This window comes from Vigna radiata, chromosome 6 (assembly GCF_000741045.1).
Source record: "Vigna radiata var. radiata cultivar VC1973A chromosome 6, Vradiata_ver6, whole genome shotgun sequence".
Lineage (NCBI taxonomy): Eukaryota > Viridiplantae > Streptophyta > Magnoliopsida > Fabales > Fabaceae > Vigna > Vigna radiata.
In genome coordinates, this window is record NC_028356.1 from 24,080,557 (window position 1) to 24,098,148 (window position 17,592).

Consider the following 17,592-nt stretch of genomic DNA (forward strand, 5'->3'; position numbering starts at 1 on the left):
ATTTTTCTTTCTAAGATCACCAAGAGAGCTTCACAAGGTCACTGATGGTCCTCCCATTTTTGATGCTCTGTTCTCGGCTCTATTTTCTCCTAGAAAACATCTTTTCTCTCCCTTATCTTTCTAATTTTTCTTTTTTTCTTTTAGGGTAACAAAATGCCAACATCTTTTTACCCTTCTCCTTTTTATCCTCTTTTATTCTATCTCTATCTTTTTAGTTTTAATAAAATCTCTCAATTTATCTCTAAAACCACTAAGATTTCCTCTTGTATTCTCTCTTAATTACTTTTGAAAATATCATCAACCACCAAAGCTTTTTAAAATCTACAATATCTAATAATGATTTTCTCTAATAATAATATTTCTTTTAATCTTTAAACCCACCAAAATTATATCTCCTATTTTCATTTAACTAATTTTTAAAATAACAACAATTAAATCTTCTAAAACATTTTCATAATATTATTTTATTAAATATCCAGATTATCTAATTTGCATGCTTTTTCTTTCTACACCCTCTCTTAATTAATTTCCACACTAACTAAATAAAGGTAAAAGACCATTTTGCCCCTAGACAAAAATATAAAAATAAAGAAATAACATAACAATTATGTTCTAACAAAAATATAAACTCAAGAACACTAATCTCCAAGCAAAATCCCAAAGTCTCGAAACTACTTTATTTTTAAAACCCCAATTTTCCCGGATCTTACATTCACCCCTTCATAAAAGAATTTTTGCCCCCGAAAATTGCACTCATAAGGAAGCATACACCATGCAAAACTTCAACCTCTTTCCCAAAAATTACATTAATTTTCATAATAAATTAATAATAACAATTTTTAACAGATCAAAAGAACAACACAACAAACTCCATGTACTCTAAATAAAATAAGAAAAAAAAAACAAAAATCATAATCTATTCCTAACTATATATATAGGAAGAAAGACTCAACAGATATTCTAATCATGCAAACAAACTATAAAGATTCAAACTAAAAACTAAATCAATTCTAAAATAATTTACACATAGATTACCAAACCACATACAAATAGAAACATTAGACTCCTTCCTCAGAGACTCAACAACAATTCACAGATTCATACACTTACAAATGCAATTCATACAATCATACACATACGTATACACTAAAGTTACACAATAGACAAGTTCACTCCCTAAAATTTCCAAAAGATTTTTGAAAACCTGACTCTGATACCAAATGTAGCACCCCAATTTTTGAGATGTCACGGTGCAATTCTTTTTTCAAAACCTTTCTATAAAACATTCAATTCAAATGCCAAATTGAATCATAACTATAAACATCGTTTGAAAATCTTAGAATATCACTTGTACACAAAAATACCAAATTGCAAAACTTTTAAATAATAAAAAATAAATAATAAATCACCGAACATAACATCTCAACTCTCGTCATCTACTCAGATCCGGTCTTATCTGCAAATCATCTACTCTAGTACAAGTACGATCATCGTAGGTGGAAACCACAACCATAATATTTCAGGATGAGCAACCAGAATTATCATATCATCCAATATAAAATAATCATATTAACTAAAATAATAACCAAATCCTAAACATATATAATCAAAACATTAACATCATAAGATTAACATCAGAACAATAACCTCACAACATTAACATCACAACCCAATGGTCTATTCCCTCTACACTACCACACCACTTAATCACCATAACCAATTCATTACGAGTCACAAGACATTGTCCTCCCACATCACACGGCCAATAAGAACCCCTTTTCTGCATCACACGACCAAAAGAGTTATCACTATCTAACCATTATCTTCCCGCATCACACGGCCAAAGAGAATTTCTTTCCCGAATCACACGGTTGAAAGAGTCATCACTACCAAATTATCATCTTCCTACATCACACGGTCGAAGAGAATTTCTTTCCCACATCACAGGACTGAAAGAGTCATTACTACCAAATCATCACTTAATAACTTCTATCTCTCTCCTTCGCTTTTCATCACCACTGGATTACTCATTCATCCTACTAATCTTTTATTCCCAGTTTCCAAAACCCACAACCCCCTTTTACTTCTATCACACCATGCATCCATAAAATAACTCACACCTCTCGGAACTTTAAACCACACCCATCCTAGTCACCAATAACATCATCAAATGCACATGCAACAAGAACATACAATTCAAAACCCTACACATATATGATCACTTCATGCCATGCACTCAACCTTAACACATTAACAAAACCCTCTTATACCAAATTCTCCTCCAGATTGAAACAAACACCACTCATGGTGCACAACCGATCACAAAACAAATATGAATGTCAAGAACATCAAACCCCAATTACGCATACAATAAATCTAGCTACTCCCCTTACCTGGTCTCGTACGATTTTTGTTTCCAAGATCACCAAGAAAGCTTCACAACGTCACCGATGGTCCTCCCATTTTTGATGCCCCGTTCTTGGCTCTATTTTCTCCTAGAAAATGTCTTTTCTCCCCCTTATCTTTCCAATTTTCGTTTTTTTCTTTTAGGGTAACAAAATGACAACCCCTTTTTAGTCTTCCCCTTTTTATCCTCTTCTATTCTATCTCTATCTTTTTAGTTTTAATAAAGTCTCTCAGTTTATCTCTGAAACCACTAAGATTTCCTCTCTTATTATCTCTTAACTACTTTTTAAAATATCATCAACCACCAAATCTTTTTAAAATCTCTAATAATAATATTTCTTTTAATCTTTAAACCCACCAAGAATATATCTCCTATTTTCATTTAACTAATTTTAGAATAACAACAACTAAATCTTCTAAAACATTTACATAATATTATTTTATTAAATATCCAAACTATTTAATTTGCATACTTTTCCTTTATACTAGAGCCGTCAAAATGGGTCACAACCCGCAGGTCAACCCGACTCGTCATGGGTTCGGGCCGGGTTGGGTTTGAAAAATACAACCCACCTATATGCGAGTCAGATTTCAACCCGGCTCATTTAGACCCGGCTCATGCGGGTTGAACCCGTGGTGAGCTGGGTTGGCCCACCAACCCACCTACCTAATTTTATTTTTTTAATTTATTATTTTATTTATGAAACCCTATAAAATAAAGTACTTTCTTCACTCACTATGCATACCAAAAAAGTAACCTCTGCTCTCACAAATCACTGTCATGGTACTTGCTCTCATATGACGGTACTCTCACTCTCACTTCACTGAAATTCTTCAAGGAGCAGGTAAAACACCCTTCCTTTTTTCTTCTCTTTCCTCCACATTTTTGTTTCTCACTTCTCTTTCTTTTTTTTCAAAAACCCTATAATGACAAAAATAGGGGTTTACGAATTTGTTTTTTTTTCTTGGGGATTTGAAGACATGGAATGATTTTTTTTTCATGTTCTGACATACTTGTATCATATTTTGTTCATTTTATTTAAACAATTTGAGTATATATTATTTGAACAAGCTCTTTTTGATATCTTTGAATTTGAGAAATTATGTTACAGATTAAACTATTAATTTTTTGTTAATGTTGTTGAATAAGGAACAAAAAATGATGAATATAAGAAACTTATTTGTATGTTTTTTGTGTTTGTTTTTGGATGACATTTGGATTATATTGTACTTTTTATTATTATTTTGAATTGTCTTTAACATAATTTTTTGGGAGTGAAATTTGTTTAAATTGAAATTACAGAAAGTTTGTATTTTTTTATTTTAAAAAAATGTAATTAAATAGGCTAGTGACCCAACTCGTTTACCTACCAACCTGTGGTGGGCCGAGCCGGGTTCAAGTTTTTCTGGGTCACTAATAAATTAGCCGGGTTGGATTGGCTCACTAAGTGACCAACCCGTGGTGGGCCAGGCCGAGTAGGACCGGGTTACCCGTTTTGACAGCTCTACTTTATACACCCTCTCTTAATTGATTTCCACACCAATTAAATAAAGGTAAACGACCCTTTTGTCTCTAGGCAAAAATATAAAAATAAAGAAAAAACATAACAATTATGTTCTAACAAAAATATAAACTAAAGAGCACTAATCACCAAACAAAATCCCGAAGTCTCAAAACTACTTTATTTTTAAAACCCATATTTTTCCAGATCTTATAGTTACCCTAGACTCGGAGGAGTATTCGCAGCACTCCTGGTAATAAGCAACCTTGCCTAGATTTCCTTAACTCAATTAAGTTCAACAAGTGTTTAATTCTCTTTAGAATTGCAATCAAATATTGCTTACAAGTCATTCAGAATTTTACTCTCATAGAGAGGGTGTGATTACCATACAATGCAATCTAAACACTTGTAGGTGTTTCTCTCTTTTCTTTTTCTTTCTTTCTTACAATTAGTAAGCAATTTAACAATGAAGCTCGAGAGTATTTCCTTTCTTCTTTTCTATTTTTTTTCTTTTTCTTGCTTAGATATCTTCTTTTTTCTTAAGCTTTCTCTGTGGCTTTCTTTTTAACGCTTCTCAAGATGAATACTTTGTTGTATGTTATCCTTTTGTTGTCCTTTTGAAAGTTCTTCTATTTAAAAGCTTTTCGGAGAAGCATTCGTTAAACTAAGCTTTTGGCCTTCATTCTTGTGTTTTCTCTTTTCTTTGTGTACAACAACTGTTGGTTAAAGTTAACTTCTCAGAGCATACATGCTTTTTCAATACTTTGCTTAAAGTAGGTTGTACGTTCTTTTAGACACCGCTTCAAGTGAAGAACATTCTTTAAATATCTTTTTTGTCTCTAACGTCTACTTCTGATATTTTAACTAAAGCTTATGGATGCGTGTAGAGTAGTTAATCTGAAAAGAATATAGTAGATTGTGCATGTAGCATATTTGACTTTTCTTATCACTTTTGTTCTTTTTGAACATTAAGCATTTAATGTCATTTAATGTTTGCTCAGAACAACAAACTGTTGTTTCGTTTTCTACCATTGAGGTAGCATTTTACAATTAATCTTTTCTTCTAAGGACGCCAAGCATTGAGTAAAAACTTTATCACTAAACGAAGTAATGTTTAGCTCATGGTATCGTTTAGACAAAGTAAACGCTTCTTGTGATTTTGTCGTTTTAGGTAGACAATGTTTAACATTGTTTGTGTTTTCTTTGGTATTTTAGGTTTTAGTCTTTTGAGTGTTTGTCAACGACATCATATTGACATTTGTTTCATTTTCCCGAGAGTTAGACTGAATACCCTTTAAGTATGATAAGCTTTATGCTTTTAGCTTGAACTCTCTTAGACACTTTTTGTTAAGATATGCCAAATATTCTATTAAAAGATATTAGGCAATCAAATATTATGTTAGTTATATTTTTGATATTATTATAATTTGTGCAGATTTGTGCACATGTCTTTCCTTTAATAGATGAAGGATTATAGGATCCTTGTATGTATATATATGGTACTCTATTCCTTGAAATAATACATCAGAATTATTCTTTAAACATTTTATTATGGTATCAAGAGCCAAACACTAATATCCTCTACAGTTTAGGAATCAATGTCTTTTTTTTTCATTGAATATTTCTGATGGCTTCTTCCGATGACAATCAATAAGAGAAACATGATTCTGGAACTTCCATTGCTTCCAAGAGTTATATTTCTACTGCTGCTAGATTTGTGACCAAGTCAGGTATATCTAACTCTGCTCTTAATCTTTCTGTTGTTGCTAAGGGTTGTGATTGGATAATTGATTCAGGTGCTACTGATCATATGACTTGTGATCCTCATATATTTACTAGTTTTTCCTCTAATTGTTCTAAAACCGCTATTATCAATGTCAATGAGGTCTCATCTCCTATTGAAGGTATAGGTACTATATCCCTTTCACCCTCTTTATCGATTCATGATGTTTTATTTGTTCCTACATGAAACTGTAATCTTATCTCCGTCAGCAAGTTAACCAAATCACATTCTTGTATTGCCTTGTTTTACCCAACCCATTGTCTTTTTTAGAACATCCATTCCAAGGAGATGATTGCCAGTGGTAGAGAGAGTGAAAGACTGTATTATCTTGAAAATGTCTCACAACAAAACCATAAAAGAAGATTGGCCTGTCTTGCGAATGATCACAAACAAGATAAAAACAAAAAAGAAATTTGGTTGTGGCATAAACGGTTGGGACATCCCTCTTTTGGTTATTTAAAAAAATTATTTCCATCACTATTTCATAACTGCAATATTTCTGATTATTTTTGTGAAACTTGTGTTTTGGAAAAAAATCATCGTGTTGTGTTTCCTTTAAGCAATAACAAAACTGATTTTCCTTTTTCATTAATTCACACAGATGTTTGGGGCCCTGCCCCACAATCTACACATAATGGAAAAAAATGGTTTATCAGTTTTGTTGATGATTGTACTCGGGTAACCTGGGTGTATTTGCTTAAACATAAAAGTGAAGTGTGTGATGTGTTTCGTTCCTTTCATCATATGATCGTTACACAATATAACACACATATTAAAGTCATTCGATCAGACAATGGAGGGGAATATTTTAAGACTGAATTAATAGAGTTCATGAACTCTAAAGGCATCTTGCATCAAACTACATGTCCTTATTCACCACAACANAATGGNGTGNCTGAAAGGAAAAATAGACATATATTAGAGGTGACTAGATCACTTTTGATAGATGGTAATATCCCATCTCATTTATGGGGTGAGGCTATGAGCTCTACCGTTTATTTAATTAATCGTACCCCTTCTAGTGTGCTTAACTTTCGAAGGCCTTTTGATGTGTTGTCTGATCATTGTATCCTTCCTCTCATAGTTTATTTACCCCCTCATAATTTTGGATGTGTTATATATGTTCACTTACACCCACATCAACGTACAAAGCTTGAAGAACGAGCGATCAAATGTGTTTTTGTTGGGTATGGATCAAATCAAAAAGGTTATCGTGCTTACCATTCACCATCAAAGAAATTTTATATTTCTATGGACGTGACATTTAATGAGCATGAATTTTTTTATGTTGATTCTCCACTTTAAGGAGGCAATGAAAGTGAAGTGCATAATCATGATGTTAGCATGTTTGATTATATATCATCGTGTGAGGATTATTCTGCAGCAAGTGAGCCAATCCTAAATATGGACACTTCTTTTCTGGATAATACAGTGTCTTCTGATCATAACCAATTGGCTCAATCTTATCCACAGGTTCAGCTTGACTCTTCAGAGGTACCTTCTGATCCTATCTCTGATAATACTAATTTAGATGAAACTGTTTCTTGTCTGCCTGAAACCACCAACATACCAAACACTGAGTCCACTACTGTTCAATATAATCTTCCACCTCGTTCTAACAGTGGTCAACCTCCAGCTAAATATGAACCAGACCTCCAAGCCAAAGTTAAATATCTCATTAGTAAATATGTGTCATCTCACAGGTTATCTCAATCATATGCATAATTTGTATCTCAATTATCTTCAATTTCTATTCCTAGTAATGTACAGGAAGCTTTGGCAGATCCTAGATGGACCGAAGCAATGGTTGAGGAGATGGCNGCTTTAGAAAAAAACAACACTTGGGATCTTGTGCCCTTACCAAAAGGGAAGAAAACTATGGGCTGCAAATGGGTCTTTACAATTAAGCATAAAGTTGGTGGAACTATTGAAAGGTATAAAGCACAACTTGTGGCTAAAGGTTACACTCAATCTTATGGTGTAGATTACCAAGAGAAGTTTGCACCGGTAGCCAAGCTCAATACTGTGAGAATACTTTTGTCGCTAGCTGCAAACCAAGATTGGCCTCTTCAACAATTTGATGTGAAAAATGCTTTCCTACATGGAGAAATTTCAGAAGAAATTTATATGGATTAAAACAATCCCCAAGAGCATGGTTTGGAAGGTTTACCAAGTNTATGAAGGCGTTTGGCTATAAAGCAAGTAACTCTGATCACACCTTATTTTTTAAGAGAAGAAAAGAAAAATTACAGCTTTGGTTATATATGTAGATGACATGATTGTTACAGGAAATGACCAAGATGAGATCTCTAGTTTACAACAATACCTTGCATCTGAATTTGAGATGAAACAACTTGGAAATCTCAAATATTTTCTGGGTATTAAAGTAGCTAGATCAAAACATGGTATTTTCCTATGCCAAAGAAAATATACTATTGACTTACTATCTGAAACTGGGCTGCTTGGGAGTAAACCAGCTGATACACAATTTGAACAAAATCATAAACTCTTTCAATGCTCAAATTCAACAAGCATAGACAAAGGGAGATACTAAAGACTGGTAGGAAAATTAATTTATTTGTGTCATACACGTCCAGATATCACCTATGTAGTGAATGTTGTTAGTCAATTTATGCATGACCCACGAAAGCTTCATATGGATGTTGTTGAGAGGCTTTTGAGATATTTGAAGTCCGCTCCTGGCAAAGGAATTTTGTTCTCAAATAATGGAAACTTGAAGGTAGAAGGGTTCATTGATGCAGATTGGGCAGGTTCAAAAGATGATAGAAGATCTACCTCTAGATACTTTACTTTTGTAGGAGGAAATCTTGTAACATGGAGGAGTAAAAAATAGCCTGTAGTAGCAAGATCTAATGCTGAAGCAGAATTTAGAGGCATGACACTAGGTGTATGTGAACTTTTGTGAATTAAAAATGTGCTATCAGATTTGGGATTTAAACCAAATGAAGCTATGAGTTTGTACTGTGACAATACTTCGGCTGTTGCAATTGCTCATAATCCTGTTCAACATGATATAACAAAGCATGTGGAGATTGATAGACATTTCATCAAAGAGAAGATTGAAGCTGAAATAATTTCATTTTCTTTTGTAAGATCAGAGTTACAGTTGGCTGATGTTCTCACCAAAGGAGTGTCAAGAAGATTGTTTGATGAGTCTCTATTCAAGTTGGAAATGTGTGATATCTATGCACCAACTTGAGTGGAGGTGTTAAGATATGCCAAATATTTTATTAAAGGATATTAGACAATCAAATATTATGTTAGTTATATATTTGATATTATTATAATTTGTACAGATTTGTGCACATGTCTTTTCGTTAATAGATGAAAGATTATAGGATCCTTTTATGTATATATATGATACTCTACTCCTTGAAATAATATATTAGAATTATTCTTTAAATATTTTATTACTTTTTACTAAATAATCATTTAACATTACATTTGGGTGTTTTGACTTAATTTTTTTTTTCTGTTTCGTAAAATCTTAATTGTTTTTCTAAAGTTTTTTGTATTGGGAATTTTGATTCTAAGTCTTATATTTTCAAGAATTCTAAGTATTTTCTTAAAGTTTTCTGCGTTGGGAATTTTTGCTTTATACGGCCAAATTAAACGTACATATTTCTTTTTCCTTGGCCATTTTCCTCTTAAATACTCACAACTTTATAGATTTAAATATTGTTTAATTCATTCTTACGTACGTTAGTGCATACGATATGGTGCCTTGCTTTTTCGTTTGCTTTCTTCCCTAGGTTTTAATTACAAACCGTATTATTATTATTATTATTATCGTCTTCCGTTTAAAAAACATTTTCCAAAATTATTTAAAGTTAAATCTTTTCGATAACTTTTTCGCTTCCAATATTTTATGATCTGCTTCTATCAAATTATTGAGTGTATCATTTATTTAATATGCGCAGCTTTCAGTAGTTTTCTACTTACACATTTACACGATCTTAAACGGGATTTTTTTTTTTTTAAATTTTCTTCTAATCTGTCAATTCTAGATATTTTTTAACTGCATGAAAAGAAGTAATTTGTTGTTGTTGTTGACGAAGAAGAATGGGAAATATAATTAAAAAAAATGAAAGAAAGTGATGAGTAGTGCAGCACATATATAAACTTGACTAACGCAACGGAAATTGATGATAATCCTTGAAAGTGGTGGTCCAGTCAATTCTATTCTAAAAGTAGTTCCGCGGTCTATAATTATATAATGTGACTTACTAAGACTCAGTTTCTTCAAAATCTGAGTTGGTGTAAAGCATTTTCAGCATATGCAATTATCATTTCTTTTTATTTTATTTTATCCATCATCCATTTTATATTCAAATCAAAATCATCACATACCCATATATACAATTTAATCACAAGAAAATTCATTTTTAGTTAAAAAATGCAGAAAAGGTAAAAGTAATTAGGACTGAATCTTGTTTTTTCCATTTGATAAAGTTAACCAGAATGGGGAAAACCTGTGATAGCTAAAAAACATTACCAAAGAGAAGAATGGAAAGATAAAAGAAGAAAAAAAGAAAAGTAGAAAAGTTTGGAAGGAGAAGAGAGAGAAAGAGCGTTTGGATATTTGTGATGAAAGAGAGAGGGCATGGAGAATCCCAATGCTAAAGCTGAGAGACACAGACAGCTGAGGTTACTGTTGTGACTCCCTGGCCCTGTTTTCTGACCAATTAAACTAAAAAATCCCCACTCTCACTCTCTCCCATATCATCTCACCTTCCACACTCTCTTCCTTCATTCTCTTCATTCTCTCCATTCCAATTCCATTTCCAACTTTACCTTCTCCCCATTCCCACTCTAACCAATCAAACCCCACAAATCCAATACCCTATCAACCAATCAAAGATTCCATCTTTTGAATCCAAAGCCACTGTCCCAGATCAAACAACCCCAACACAAAACATCATCCACCCACTTCAACAAATGAGAGAGAACCATCCTTCCACAAACTCCGAGGAAGACCAGCGATCCTCCGTGCTGGATCTGGCGCGAGCCGAAATCACGGAATCCTCCACCTCCAAGACCCGAAACTATGGCGGGTTTCCGGATCCGGCTTCCGGGTCGGGTCCATCGGAGCCGCAGGCTCCGTTCCCGGACCAGGTGCTGGAGAACGTGCTGGAGAACGTGCTCCACTTTCTCTCCTCGCGCCGCGACCGTAACGCCGCCTCATTGGTGTGCCGTTCCTGGTACCGCGCGGAGGCCCTCACCCGATCCGAGCTCTTCATCGGGAACTGCTACTCTCTCTCTCCCGCTCGCGCCACCACGCGTTTCACGCGCGTCAAGTCCGTCACGGTGAAGGGTAAGCCGCGCTTCGCGGACTTCGATCTGATGCCACACGATTGGGGGGCCCACTTCACGCCTTGGGCCAGCGCCCTGGCCCAGGCCTACCCCTGGCTGGAGAAGCTCCATCTCAAACGCATGACCGTCACAGACGACGACCTCGACCTCATCGCCGACTCCTTCTCAGGCTTCCGCGAACTCGTCCTCGTCTGCTGCGAGGGCTTCAGCACTCATGGTCTCGCCTCCGTCGCTGCCAAGTGCAGGTACAGATCTCAATCAAGTTTTTTAAAACCCATGAACTGGATTCATTTTACTTTCTTGGATGTTTGTTTGTCCAAAAGCAAGCTTAGTTGATTCCTAATTTTGAGCATTGCTGTGTTGTGTGGTGTGGTGTTGATATTAGACTGCTGAGGGTGCTTGAGCTGGTCGAATCTGTTGTGGACTCTGAGGACGAGGAGGAGATAGCAGATTGGATTTTATGTTTCCCCGAGAGCCAAACCAACATGGAGTCTCTTGTGTTTGATTGTGTTGAGTGTCCTATTAATTTCGAGGCTTTGGAGAGTTTGGTGGCTAGGTCGCCTCGTTTGAAGAAGCTTCGGTTGAACCGATATGTTTCCATGGCTCAGCTGCATCGTTTGCTACTTCGAGCCCCGCAGCTTACTCACCTCGGAACAGGCTCCTTCAGTGCTGCTGAGCCCGGGGTGGTTGGTGAGCTGGAACCGGATTACACGGCAGCGTTTGAGGCCTGCAGATCCTTGGTTTGCCTGTCTGGATTCAGGGAGATTTGGGCGGATTACCTTCCCGCGATTTATCCGGTCTGCGCCAATCTGACCTCGTTGAATTTGAGCTATGCCGATGTTAACGCGCAGCAGCTGAAGGCAGTCATTCGCCACTGTCATAAGCTACAGATATTCTGGGTATGTGTTGTGGCATTGTGAGTTTTGTTGTGACTGCATTGTTAATGATTTGAATCTGAATTTAGATTTGGGCTTATGGTTGTTCGGGTGTTGTTTTTCAGGTACTTGATTCGATATGTGATGAAGGACTTCAGGCAGTGGCTGCTACTTGCAAGGACTTGCGAGAGCTTCGGGTTTTCCCTGTGGATGCAAGGGAGGATACTGAAGGGCCTGTCTCTGAGGTTGGGTTAGAAGCGATTTCGCAGGGTTGTAGGAAGTTGGAGTCGATTTTGTATTTCTGCCAGAGGATGACTAATGCGGCTGTGGTGGCTATGTCAAAGAACTGCCCAGATCTTGTGGTGTTTCGTCTGTGTATTATTGGGCGGTATAGGCCAGATCATGTGACTCAGGAACCCATGGATGAGGGTTTTGGTGCTATTGTTATGAATTGCAAGAAGCTCACTAGGCTAGCTGTGTCTGGTTTGCTCACTGATCGTGCTTTTGAGTACATTGGGAGGTATGGGAAATCGGTTAGGACACTGTCGGTTGCCTTTGCTGGGGACACCGACACGGGCCTTAAGTATGTGCTTGAAGGATGCCCTAATTTGCAAAAGCTTGAAATCAGGGATAGTCCTTTTGGGGATGGAGCTCTTCGATCTGGTTTGCATCATTACTACAACATGAGATTCCTCTGGATGTCGAGCTGCAAATTGACACGCCAAGCTTGCCAAGAGATTGCACAAGCATTGCCCAACCTTGTTTTGGAAGTGATCAGCAACAGTGTGGAGAATGCAGGTGATGATATTGAGATATTGTACATGTATCGGTCACTTGATGGACCGCGGGATGATGCTCCAGGATTTGTTAACATTCTGCATTAGATTTTACGTTTTAATTCAAGAAGAATTTAACTCTTTCCAGTGGTGGCTGGTCGATGAAACATGATTGAGCAGGGGATTTTAAATAAATCTGCCGAAAGATTTCTCTGATATTCATGGCAAACGAAGATAAGCTTACAATTCCTGTTCGTGGTATGGGCTGCAGGGATGGCACGTCCCAAAGCTGCTATTGGAGAGGGGGGTTGAGAAAAATTCTCCATTTGTCCTTGTTCATTTTAGATGACTGAGGTTTGGAAGAGGGAATAGAATAATAGGAAGGGGTAGGGGGAGGATGATTCAGAAAGAAGACCTGCAGAATTCAATGTTGTCGTATCGTCACAGTTTAAGTTTATGTAATTTTTTTTTTCCTTTATATTCATTTATCATAACGAAAAACTGCCCAAGGAGGGGGAAGTAGAGATTGCTGAAGCTGCTATGAGGATTGGTTAATAAGCATTATTTTATTTCCTTGGTCTAATAGATGTTACATTGAGAGCAGATTCAGAAGGATCAAATCAGAGGTTTTGGAGAGGTGATGTTCTCTAACTTATCCATCAATCTTACCAGTAGAGAAGCAAAAAATGTATTCACTTTGTAAGGAACTTAGTCTGTTTATGTGGATTCGAATGAAAGTTAGTTGAAGCTTTGGCTGGCCAGAATCCAAACTCCAGACTGTGATATAAACCTATCTCTATCTCCCTATAATGTTTTTTCTTTTTTAATTTTATGTTCACGGATGTGTTGCTGTAGCACCTGACTGTTGAATTTATTGTTATTGTTAGCAACTGTGAGATGGTTAATAAATGCCAGAATATGCATGGACCATCTTGTGTCTATATCTTTCGTTTTCTGAATGTGGAATGAACGACAGTGAGAGACCTATTAATTGTGTGGAAAGTGTTATTCAAGTACACGTTGCAGGACCCCCTTTCTTCTCGTGGGGTTCCATTTACACGCCGTGAGGATCCATATCTTTTATCAGAAAAAAAGAACAGAGGGAGGGATTGTTTGATGGTCCTGAACTTCCATCAGAACAGTGAGGGACTCTTTCCATCACTTAGTTACTTTGGCTCACAGAAGCCTTCTCAATTCTCATGCCTATTACTTTATGTAGAGGGACTGAAGTATAATTTATTATTAGCTACAGTCTGAATATTTCCTTGTGCTTGGAATATAGATATTATATTAGGGTGATGTATGTATGAATGTGTATAAAATTATATGGCTTGCACAGGGGTGAGGGGGACCAATAATTTGATGACTGGTCTCCCCTCCTGCGTTTGCGTTATAAAGCGGCCAAGTCCACTAACGGACTATCTCTTCTCTCTCTCATTATTAGGTAAGAAATCCATCTCCCTCTCTTGTTGGTATTCAATCTGGCATGAGGCAGAATGGTAAAAGTGAACATAACATCAAAGTGGGATCTGACTATGCAACTAAGTGATGGGAAGCAAAGCTTTGGCTCTCTTTTTTGTCTATCCATTTGCTACTGCAGCTAGTGGAGTGAACGCAATGGTCTCCTTACCACTGGCCCCCTTACAATTGGCTATTTTTCCTTCTCTTTCCATGTCCCTGACTCAGATTGCTTTGGTGGGAGGATAAGAGCCTTGTGCAGGGAACACTGAACCCAAACAAAATAAAGGGTCACTCCCTTCTCATAACATGACTTTGGCTTATCCATATTATTGCCCATGGTGGGAATAGCCCCTGGGATGGTCATTACCATACAATAGCTGTCTTTGCCTTTTAACCATATCCTTTTTTCTGTTTGCCTTTCGTTCTTCTTTACGAGTAGCCATCACTGTCCCCTAGGAGAAAAGAAAAACAAAATAAGAGAAAACAAATTGATAATGACCTTCCACGAGTAGATTGATTCCCCTCCACTGTCACACTAGTTTCAATTATAGCCATCGGATACGTTTGAATGACCACTGTGATGGTCTTATCATACCTACTGGCCACCCCTCAGATCAAGTCCATCGCTTTTTAAAATAATTTTTCATCAAATTGCATGGTCGTCAATAAACAAGTATCAACAACACACATCCCGAACCCGATCAGGTTGTCACATGCATTATACTGTTTACTAAGCACACATACGCTCTGATAATAACTTACAATAATTATATTGAGTTGCAGTTCTAAAAAGTTGGTTCTTTGGGCTGGTTGGTGAAGACCCATCTACGGTCTGGCCCACCCACCTGATCTTTTGGTTGTGTGGGCCACGTGTACGGTTTTGGGGTTTGGATACATTAATGCCATGGTGCACATTAAGATATTAGATAATCATGCATTTATCAATAATGATATCGAGGTTGATAAAAATAATGGTGGAGAGCCAGAATGCAGAATCTAACATACAAAACAACAAACAAGGAAGCCAACAACTAGTTGGCAGTGGCAGTGGGTGGTGTTGGTGCCTTGGTGGGGGAAGGAAAAATTAGTAAGGTCGGTGAAACCTAGTCTACTATAAAGGGTTTTTGGTTTTTACAACTTTTGTCTGTTAAGCACATTTCGTAGCTGATCTAAGCACGAGGTCAACCACTAAAGAATGCTGTCCTCAGTGTGCCACACCACTGGATTAAGCTACTTCACTATGCAATTATCTTATCTCAAATTAAATAATCAGTCACGCATTCTTTTCTTTCCAATCACTATTTCCAGGATTGATCTTCACTTATTCCCAAGCTAACCCGTTTCACTTTTTTTTTTTATGTGTATTGGACCATGTCAGAATGGCAACTTTAGAGGAAAGTTAGATGAATCTTCATGTGCTATGCAAACGAGTATGCTACGCAGATCGCTTTATCAATAATGTATATTATGATAACACTGCCCCAGTTGTATGCAAGCACAAAGCTTTATCCAGTGACGCAGAATGCAGAATTTCTAAGCACAATAACATTTTCCGATTGTTTTGATGAGAAATGAATACAATCTCTTCAACAAATAACAGATTCTGTAGTCTGTTCACCGAGAAATCATGTCTGTTTTCATTGTTCTATCTCAATCCGGTGGATTTAACACTTAAGAAAATACAGACACGTACTAAATTGAAACATGGTCCCACACAAAGTTGTAATTGAATACCTTCTCAATTGCTGTTTTCCTCTTCTCTTACTTTGATCTCCTTAGAGGTGAGAAGAAGGATAGTTGTAGAATACACATTGTGTACACATCAGCGAAGAGTATCAGGATTCCAAAGTTTGTTGGGTGAGTACCCATTATGTGGGTGTGCCTCACTGTCTTTGTTGTCTGCAGGATGAGATTGACACTGATGTAAGGCACGTATAACCTAAGAATAATCGTGGCATCTTGTTTGCATCTGCTGTCAGAGGTGGTCTTGTTCTTGTAGCAAATGGAGCATTGGATTTCGGTGATATATGCTTGGGCCCATTTAAGGATCTGATCATGAGCAAGTTAATCTCCAGTTCATGGAATGTGCTCTCAAATCACAACTAGTTGAAATCAAATCATCAATTGAAGCCCCCCCCTACTTGCTTTAACATTTTTACAAGACTTGATTTTTCCCTTTGAAGTTTACACCACCATATAAAAACTGTCCAATTGCGGAGTGAACACGTCATTAGGAGTTAGGAGAGTCTGTGTTAGATTTAGAGTATCATTTTTGCTTTTAGCTGAAATCCATGGTGTGTAACAATGCACGAATGATCCTGCCATCACATATGTGGACCATTGAAGGGATGAGACATGCACTAGAATATTAAATGGCTCTTGTCCATAAATCACCCATAATACACGAGTCAAGTCATATTGTCGGAATCTCTTTAGATAAGTTGCTCAATTTAGCCCCTCAAAAGTTTAATCATATTACAGATAGCCATTGAAGAAAAAGTTTTCAAAAGAGGGAAAGTAGCATCATCCCCTACCTCAGTATCTTTGTCTATTCCTAAACATGATTTGAAAACTTTGGGAGATGAGCGTTTGTGCAATGTGCAACAATACTTTTTGGTTTTTACAAATATCTATCTTTTCTATTTCCTGTGAACTCTCATCCATTTCCTCCACATTACATATATAGTACATGCACACACAAAAAGTAAACACATCCTTAGCATTAACACTGTCATTAGGGCTCCTTATTTTGATGAATGTGGAGGGACCACTTCCTTGTACAAAATTGACACATGGGTCATCCATAATAGATGGTTTATCTCAGTCTTTGCCTCCATCTTGACATCATTTTTGTGTCATATTCTTCTTCAAGTGGAACTCTGAACTTGTAATGCCCCAATGCTTCTAGATCAATGAACTCATTAATCGGATCAAACAGCTTCGACCACTCTTGGGATATCTAAAACTAAAATTTCATGAACTATTAGAACTACAATTCTCATTCAACTTTAAAAGTGGCATACACTTTCTTTGGTTTCACTATTTGAAGAACACGCAAAAGCAAAACATTTCAACCGAGAAAACTTCTACTATGGTCTTAACATAGTAAATGCCATTCATTTTATAGTATTAATATATAAGTTTCTAAACATCAGAGTATGGAAACCTCTTATTAGAAAATTTCACTACCAAAAGAACTCCCCTATCAAAACATAGTCTTCAAATTCTTTGCAAGTAACCCAGTATGTATTGCTAATTTAAAGTCATACTAATACATACAGTACACTCACTAATAATAAAACACAACAATACACCATGCTATAACCTTTTCAGGGAACAACTTCAAAGCTTGATATTAGGGTAAAAGAAATTGTAAGAGGCTTTATGTTGCTCCATTTTGGGAGTTCACAAAACATTCTTCGATGTTTTTTTTTTTGGGTTAAATATGTTTTTAG

At 36.5% G+C, this 17,592-nt stretch overlaps 1 protein-coding gene across 1 annotated transcript; it reads left to right on the plus strand.

The window, feature by feature from the left end:
• The first annotated feature begins 10,253 nt into the window (after positions 1-10,253).
• On the plus strand, positions 10,254-13,606 carry LOC106764896 (transport inhibitor response 1-like protein). Its single transcript, XM_014649334.2, has 3 exons — positions 10,254-11,270; positions 11,411-11,924; positions 12,026-13,606. Exons 1-3 carry the CDS (start codon positions 10,651-10,653, stop codon positions 12,782-12,784), a joined length of 1,893 nt encoding a protein of 630 aa, XP_014504820.1. The 5' UTR covers positions 10,254-10,650; the 3' UTR covers positions 12,785-13,606.
• The last annotated feature ends 3,986 nt before the right edge of the window (positions 13,607-17,592 follow it).

What these genes read in the sequence shown, in the direction of transcription:
- LOC106764896 (XM_014649334.2), top strand. Translation starts at nt 10,651, where the DNA reads ATGAGAGAGAACCATCCTTCCACAAACTCCGAGGAAGACCAGCGATCC. An exon ending in TCCGTCGCTGCCAAGTGCAG is followed by an intron (nt 11,271 to 11,410) that starts GTACAGATCTCA and finishes TGTTGATATTAG; the next exon opens with ACTGCTGAGGGTGCTTGAGC. An exon ending in ATAAGCTACAGATATTCTGG is followed by an intron (nt 11,925 to 12,025) that starts GTATGTGTTGTG and finishes GTTGTTTTTCAG; the next exon opens with GTACTTGATTCGATATGTGA.